General features: G+C 32.6%; 1 protein-coding gene across 1 annotated transcript; it reads right to left on the reverse strand.

The window, feature by feature from the left end:
- Positions 1–732: 732 nt before the first annotated feature.
- On the reverse strand, positions 733–5101 carry LOC107777764 (phosphoglycerate mutase-like protein AT74H). The gene is made up of 2 exons (XM_016597893.2): positions 4510–5101; positions 733–1236 (listed from the first exon to the last, which is right to left on the reverse strand). Exons 1-2 carry the CDS (start codon positions 4997–4999, stop codon positions 845–847), a joined length of 882 nt encoding a protein of 293 aa, XP_016453379.1. The 5' UTR covers positions 5000–5101; the 3' UTR covers positions 733–844.
- Between the last annotated feature and the right edge of the window lie 2363 nt (positions 5102–7464).

The following is a 7464-nucleotide window of genomic DNA, read 5'->3' on the forward strand; positions in this document are numbered from 1 at the left end:
CACCTGTGCAGCCAGCATCTGAAGACAGCAAATGTTTAGTAAGGCCGACATCTATGTACCCGCTGCATTAGGCTTTGCAGTGGGTATGGCAATCATATTTCTACCGCTCTTGGTTTCCAAAGGATGGAAAGAAGGTTACAACAAGCTGGTTGATGGACTAATTTTTCGAGTATTTAGCAAGGTTGATGTAAAGAAAAGACGTATTAGTAGCATTAGCGAACTATATTGGAAGCAGAAAGCAGGGAAATATCGCAAGCCAAGTTCCAAGTTTACGCAGATGATTAAAGGCTTTCAGGTCTTTTTATATCATAACATATCTCATTACATGTAGTTGAATAGACACATTTCCATTGTTCGCTATGCCTGAATATTTCAGTCCCGATTAGATTAATTGCAAATGAATATTGCTTCCCGTTATTTATATTGTTTTTTGTTGTTGTTGGCTAGAAAAACTCTTGATCAAAATACGATAGTATATAAAACATATAAAGCAGCGTCACAGAAAAGTGCAGTGCGCTAATTGAAATGCATCATAGTTATCACGAAGCATGTCATTTATGTTAAGCTGGCAAGGGCATTCTTTCGTTACCAGAAAGCTGCGTTCAGGCATTTCGACAGACGTCTGGTGAGCACAGGTGACAAAAAATTCCACTCATACTTGTTAGATCCATGTTAAGTGAAGTCATGATCCAAAGAAGTCCTTTATACTACTAGATCACAATTCACAGAGAATTTAGATTAAGAAGTCAACCCAAAATGTTTATAGAAGTATAATATACTAATCAATAGAGATATCCAACACCTTCCTTAATTAATTTTCTTACACATTAAGAGGACTAGAGTATTACATAATAGTATTCTCTTCATCTGAATCTTGTGCAAAGCAATCCATGTAAGGATGTAAATCACAAAGTTCCAGCGAATTAAGAATAGGGCCATAAGCTCTACGTTTCTGATCCTCTATCATGTCACGGGATAATCCCCATTCCTTGAGCTTCTTATCGTCGTGATGAAATGCTAGGCTGTATTCCCCTCCGTTCCCTAATTGAAGAACTTGAAATTCACAAGTTTTCATCCTATTAAGATCCTCAAACTGCTCAGCAGTCCACTCGAACCATTTCATTAGGAAAATGCGACTGCTCAGTCCATGTGTAACAATGATGATGTTGGTCTCTCGAGATGGATCGTCACAAAACTTCTTCATCTCTATGTCCCTCCTTAAGCATTCTACAAAACCTGCACATTATTGTATGAGTTCAAAATTTTAAGCTTTGGCACTTATTAGAAAGTATTTACATAATATAAGGTAATTGCAAGTAAATATTTATGATTTATTGTAATTGGTAACCTCATAAAATAAAAACAATGCATTAAGTTAAAGTACAATTTGATACTGTGAAAAATCATTAAACTACCCGTGAATATAACTTAATTTCTTATTGCATTAATACCACCTCCTAATTCCATTTCCTAGCAGATGAGATTAGTAGGATTCTATATTTTGTTTTGTAACTTTTTCTTAGGTATATGGCAGGGGACAGTGGAGGGAAGACCTTGTGAGCTTGGTAACTGTTGAAAAGTCAACAGATTATTTTCTTCACTAGTCAAATCAAGTTCAAGTATCCATTCCAAATAAATGCTCGAGGTAACATATACTCACTGATCAAGAAGGATTAAATAGAAAAGCTCATCTATATTCTGCAAAATAAATTTAAAAAATCGCACTTCAAATGCATAACAACAATAATTACAATCACCCTGTTCCAAACAATTTTCACTGTGTACTTTTATTTCACAATTTAAATTAAGTATACGGTGACTATCCTTTGACATGTATTCTTTTGCCATTTTACTATTGGAAAGTGGAAAACTACAACTTGTTTGTCGAATACTTACAGGGCTTTTGCATTTATAGCGGTTTTGGAGTTACAATTGAACTTATGTGTAAGCCTACTCACTTTATGATCAACTTCAGATTTATCGGGTCTGAAGTTAAAAAAAACTAGCCTGAAATAAAAAAATTGCACTTAAGATGCACTTAAGGCCAAATAGGTCCGAAGTGCAACCAATGGTTTCATGCACTTAAGGCCAATAAGTCTGAAGTGAAAAAATTGCGCTTCAGAAGCACTTAAGGCCAAATAGGTCTGAAGTGCAACCAATGGTTTCATGCACTTAAGGCCAATAAATCTAAAGTGAAAAATTGCACTTCAGATGCACTTGAGGCCAAATAGGTCTGAAGTGCAACCAATGGTTTCATGCACTTAATGTCAATAAGTCTGAAGTGAAAAATTGCACTTCAGATTCACTTAAGGCAAAAGGTCTAAAGTGCGACAAACGTTTTCTTACACTTAAGGCCAATAGTCTGAAGTGAAACATTGCACTCTAGATGCACTTAAGACGAAAAGGTCTGAAGTGCAACCAACGTTTTCATGCACTTAAGGCCAAATAGATCTGAAGTGCAAATTGCCCAGAAATAGAAATTTGTTCTTCACAATCCAATATACGATTTAATACATAAATCTACTCCAAATGAGCTCAAATTTGAAACATAACCTCCAAATATCATCAAGAACATACTCTAATCATCAATTTGTCAAAACAACAATAAATCTAACGAACCCATTTTTCAATTAAGAAAAAGAAGAAATTCTAAGCAATAGTAAAAATAAAGCGCCACAACAGCTCATCATTGTAAAACATCATAAACTATCTTAAAATATGCTCACAAACACCATATAAAATTATTGTTATAAGAAGAAAGAGGAGAAAAATGTCTGAAGTTGTTTAGACATTGGGTACAAGTTAAAATAAAATTTAAAAAGTGAGTACAGATTAAATGGGGGTGGCCAAATAGGACGTCCGTACAATTTTTACAATACTTACCGAATATTTAAATTTCATTAGAGCCTCTTTGGAAAGCTACATTGGAAATAGATTTGGATGTAATTGAGTGTAATTACACAGTTTGGCATGTTTGTTTGGCCAAGTAATTACTTGGTCAACATGGAATTGGGTGTAATTAGAGGGGTGTAATTACACTCTCCAATTCTCAAGGGGGAGGTGAGAATTGGTGGTAATTACACTGTATAATTACAAGGTTGTCTTTTAGTTTCTTTCCTTTTTGTTTTTATTTTAATTTATTTTCTTTATGACTTTTTATTTCTATTATTATTAATTTTTAAATTTTATTTTTACTTTTTAATTTCTTTTGAAATTTTAAAATATATTTTTCTTTGTACATTATTTATCTTTTATTTCTCTATCTTTACTTCTTGTGATTCCATGTAATTGCTTATATTTTATTTTTTATTTATTTTATTATTTTATTTTTTGAAACTACACCTCCTAATATTAGAAATAATAAGTCATTAACAAATTTGGCATATAATGAGTGATGTAATTAAAGTGGAATTTCGTTGTTGAATGTGGTTATAAACTTATCATGTTTCCTAATTTTAAGTTGCAATGAAATTTACTATTATTATGTTGGAATTTGACATATGTTAAACGATTTTTTATTTTTATTTTGAATTTTGAAAATGTGTTTATTCATGGTTCCAATTTACTTGTTTTAGTAGTACTGGCTCACATTGCATGTTGTTCATTTTTTAGTTAAAATTGATAGATTAGTTTTGTCAAACATTTGAATAATGTTATGACATTACATTTATAAATATTAATTTATTTATCAAACATGGATTTCATGATGTTCTTACAAAACGTATATTTTTAATTTTTGTAAGTATCTAAACAAAAATTTATTAATTTAAAAAATATATATAAATTATTTTTACAATATTAGTTATAAATATATAATTACTAATTAATGTATATTCACGAAAAAATATACATCATAAATACCAAATATAATATCATTTATGCTTATATAAATTTATAGGCATTTATTTATTATATTAGCTTTTAAGTATTAATAATTGTTAATTTTAAATTTAATCTAACTGTGTAATTACACTTGTGCAACCAAACAGTAATGTTGGTATTACATTGTAATTACACTATGACAAATAAACAGATTGTTGGTACTTATAAATATTAATTTATTTTATCAAACATGGATTCCATGATGTTCTTATAAAACATATATTTTTAATTTTTGTAAGTATCTAAACAAAATTTATTAATTAAAAAATATATATAAATTATTTTTACAATATTAGTTATAAATATATAATTACTAATTAATGTATATTCGCGAAAAAATATACATCATAAATACCAAATATAATATTATTTTTACTTATATAAATTTATAGGCATATAATTATTATATTAGCTTTTAAGTTTTAATAATTGTTTAATTTAAAATTTAATTTAACTGTGTAATTATACTTGTGCAACCAAATAGTAATATTGGTATTACATTGTAATTACACTATGATAAATAGGATATGTAATTATACCAATTCAAATTACAGTGGCTTTCCAAAGACTCTAAAAATATCTAGTGTAATCTGATTTTGTTCTAAAATTGGTTAAAAGAGAACTTACTTGATATGCGGTCATAAACTTCAGCCCCAGTTTCACCTCCAGTAACTCTATAATAAAACCTCCCGTACGTCACTCGTTCCTCTTTAACCTTTGCAATACTTGCAGGGTCATGATAGTTACCAAAACTCAATTCTCTGAGCCTGTACTCTTCCTTCACTCCCATCACTTTCCTTTTCGGGAACGACTGGCCGATCTCTCTCAACGTCCTTCTGGTGCGCTCTGCAGGTGAAACATAGAAGAAGACCTTCCAATTGTTAGATTCAACAGCATTTTCAGAAGTGATCAGTTTCTTGATGAGGGAGCCAGTTTGCTTGGCTTGCTCAATCCCTTTTTGGGTCAGTTCAATTTTGTGATTTGGGGTTGTTCCGTAGACGTTAATGTCAGTATTTGCTAAACATTCACCATGTCGGACTAGGATTATGCGTTTGGGCAAATGGTTGCTGCAGGTAGTGTGAGTTGTGCCATTGGTTAGCTTTTTGCCAAGAGACATTATATTTGAGCAGATAGATACGAAGGGAATTAGTAGAAAGTCTAGTAATGAAGTCTATTGTTTGTTTGTTTATGCTATTTGGGTGAATATCATGCAACAAGTTCAGGTTGTATATATATTGGTTTTTGGTATAGGTTTGAAAGTGATGGTGCGAGCTACAACTTGGACTGAGCATCGGAGACTTGGAAAACCTGTAATATACGTTGAGTTTGTTTATCTATAAAAAGAATAACAACTAAATTTGTACGCGTTTTTAAAGATATGTGGATTGATTTAACACAAGTAATCAAGAATGTTAGATAAACGAACTGAAGATAAATAAATAGCCGAACGAGTTGTGACGTTGAGTCTGGGCTCGAATATAAGCTGAACAATAGTTTTGCCCTCGACCGGACCTTCGATTCGAAGTCCAACGTATAGAAGAACTATAATTAAAATAAGAACTTTTTAATAGCTAGAAAGCAGAGAAATAAGTTTAAGTTTATATCACCTTAATATGCATGTTACAATGTCCCTATTGAGTAAAAAGCTTCCCATTTAAATAGTAGAAGAGTTTCATCCCTAGTACAATTCTTAAAAAGATAAAAATCCTCCTTTCTCGTCAATTACTGATACACTACCAATATTAGTTGAGATCTGCGACGTGATACCCGGTTGGGTGTGGATATCACAACCCTCTGTTAGTGTGTGCAACTGTTTGTAGCGCTTTCCGAGGTTTCAGAGCTCGTTCTAGTTTTGGGGAATGTTATCTTGTCGGGCCCGATGGTGAGTACCCCGTTCCAGCCTCGATCCAAAGAGTTCCTGTCACACCTCCTTTTTCACCTACACCCCCGGAAGGGTGTAAAAGGGAGTTTTTCCAATTAAAGGACAATCGAAACGGGATTCATTATTAAAAGATTTAGAGTCGCCACTTGGGAGATTTATGGTGTCTCAAGTCATCGGTTCAAATCCCGAATCGAGGAAAAGGTTGACTCTGTATTACAATCCGCGAACCAGAAATCCGAGTAAGGAATTCTGTTAACCTGGGAGAAGGTGTTAGGCATTCCCGAGTTCCGTGGTTCTAGCACGGTCGCTCAACTATTATTATTGGCCTATTTATCTGATTTAAAACACTTTCACGACTATGGGCATTTTTAAACTTTTAACCGCTTCATTTTTTTTTTGGGAAATTGCAACGTCATTTAAAATATGTCTTGAACCACGTCACATAAATGCACCCGTGATCCGCAACACATTTTATCCGACGTTGAGATTTGGATTTAGGTCACATAAATGCGCACCCGAGTTTAGGAAGGTAGATTATTGAAATAACGCGCCTAAAGCAACTACGTGTTTTTAACTTTGTGAGGGCCATGAGAATTCGCTAAATGGCGCACCTCGATTTCCAAAGAATTAAGATTCATCAAGTGATGGCCATAGGTTATATGATTCAAATGTGTGAATGACACGCCTCAAAACTATTCAACTAAAAGAATTAAGGAAATGCGTAATTAAAACTAATTTGAAATTAAATATCACAACCACACTACGAAAACAGTACCCCTGATTTAATTATGTGCCTAAAGCTTAATCACCATATTCATAAGTTGTTTGTTCTCTTCCTATGCTTGAGACCGATTGTATGTGTTTAAAACTTGCAAAATGGTTTACGTGTAAAGTTGGGAGAAACTTTAGCTAATATGCATACCATTTGTTTTATGAAATAACCATCACTCCACCCAGAGCAAACTCAACTTTGTATATCCTCTTTTAAAATGCCGAAATCAGTACTCATAAAATCTGTTCGTACTATGTACACATCTGACATTTGCCTATTTATCAACATCACAATTTTAATCATATACAATGCACCGATTTTTTTTTTACACAATTAAGCAATCATCACTTCAATCCAGACAAGCTCATCACATGAACCAAAACTGTCTTCCACATAACTTCTACACATTCATTTCTAGTCCAAGTCCTAACTATTCTGTTAATTCGCTTATGACGATTGGGTTTTAGACGAACAAAATCAAGCCAATTATTGTCCAAACTTGTGAAAACTATTTACAACTACCAAATCTATACCTTGTAATAATGTTGACATCACTTTGTTATAAGAAATGGGCTGATTGCACTCCTAAACTAAAATAGGCAATTTATTGTTAAGAAAGAAAACTAGTTTACAAATTGATTTGATAGGCAAATTCACACTACATATACCACGAATACACAACTGAACCTCTCAGAATACTCCAATACTTTAAACATAATGGACTATATCAATTTACCTCTAACTTATGGTTATCCCAATAGCTGTTATCATACAAGATTACATACAAACAAGATCACTTATCTCAACCAGAATTAAAACAAAAATTCTGATGTTTGACGAAGTATACTATTGTAGTTCCTTGATATTTCCATACTACCATACACTTAGCTAACATGGCTTAAACACAAAACTTAGCTAATGGTCAACA

This window comes from Nicotiana tabacum, chromosome 7 (genome assembly GCF_000715075.1).
Source record: "Nicotiana tabacum cultivar K326 chromosome 7, ASM71507v2, whole genome shotgun sequence".
Lineage (NCBI taxonomy): Eukaryota > Viridiplantae > Streptophyta > Magnoliopsida > Solanales > Solanaceae > Nicotiana > Nicotiana tabacum.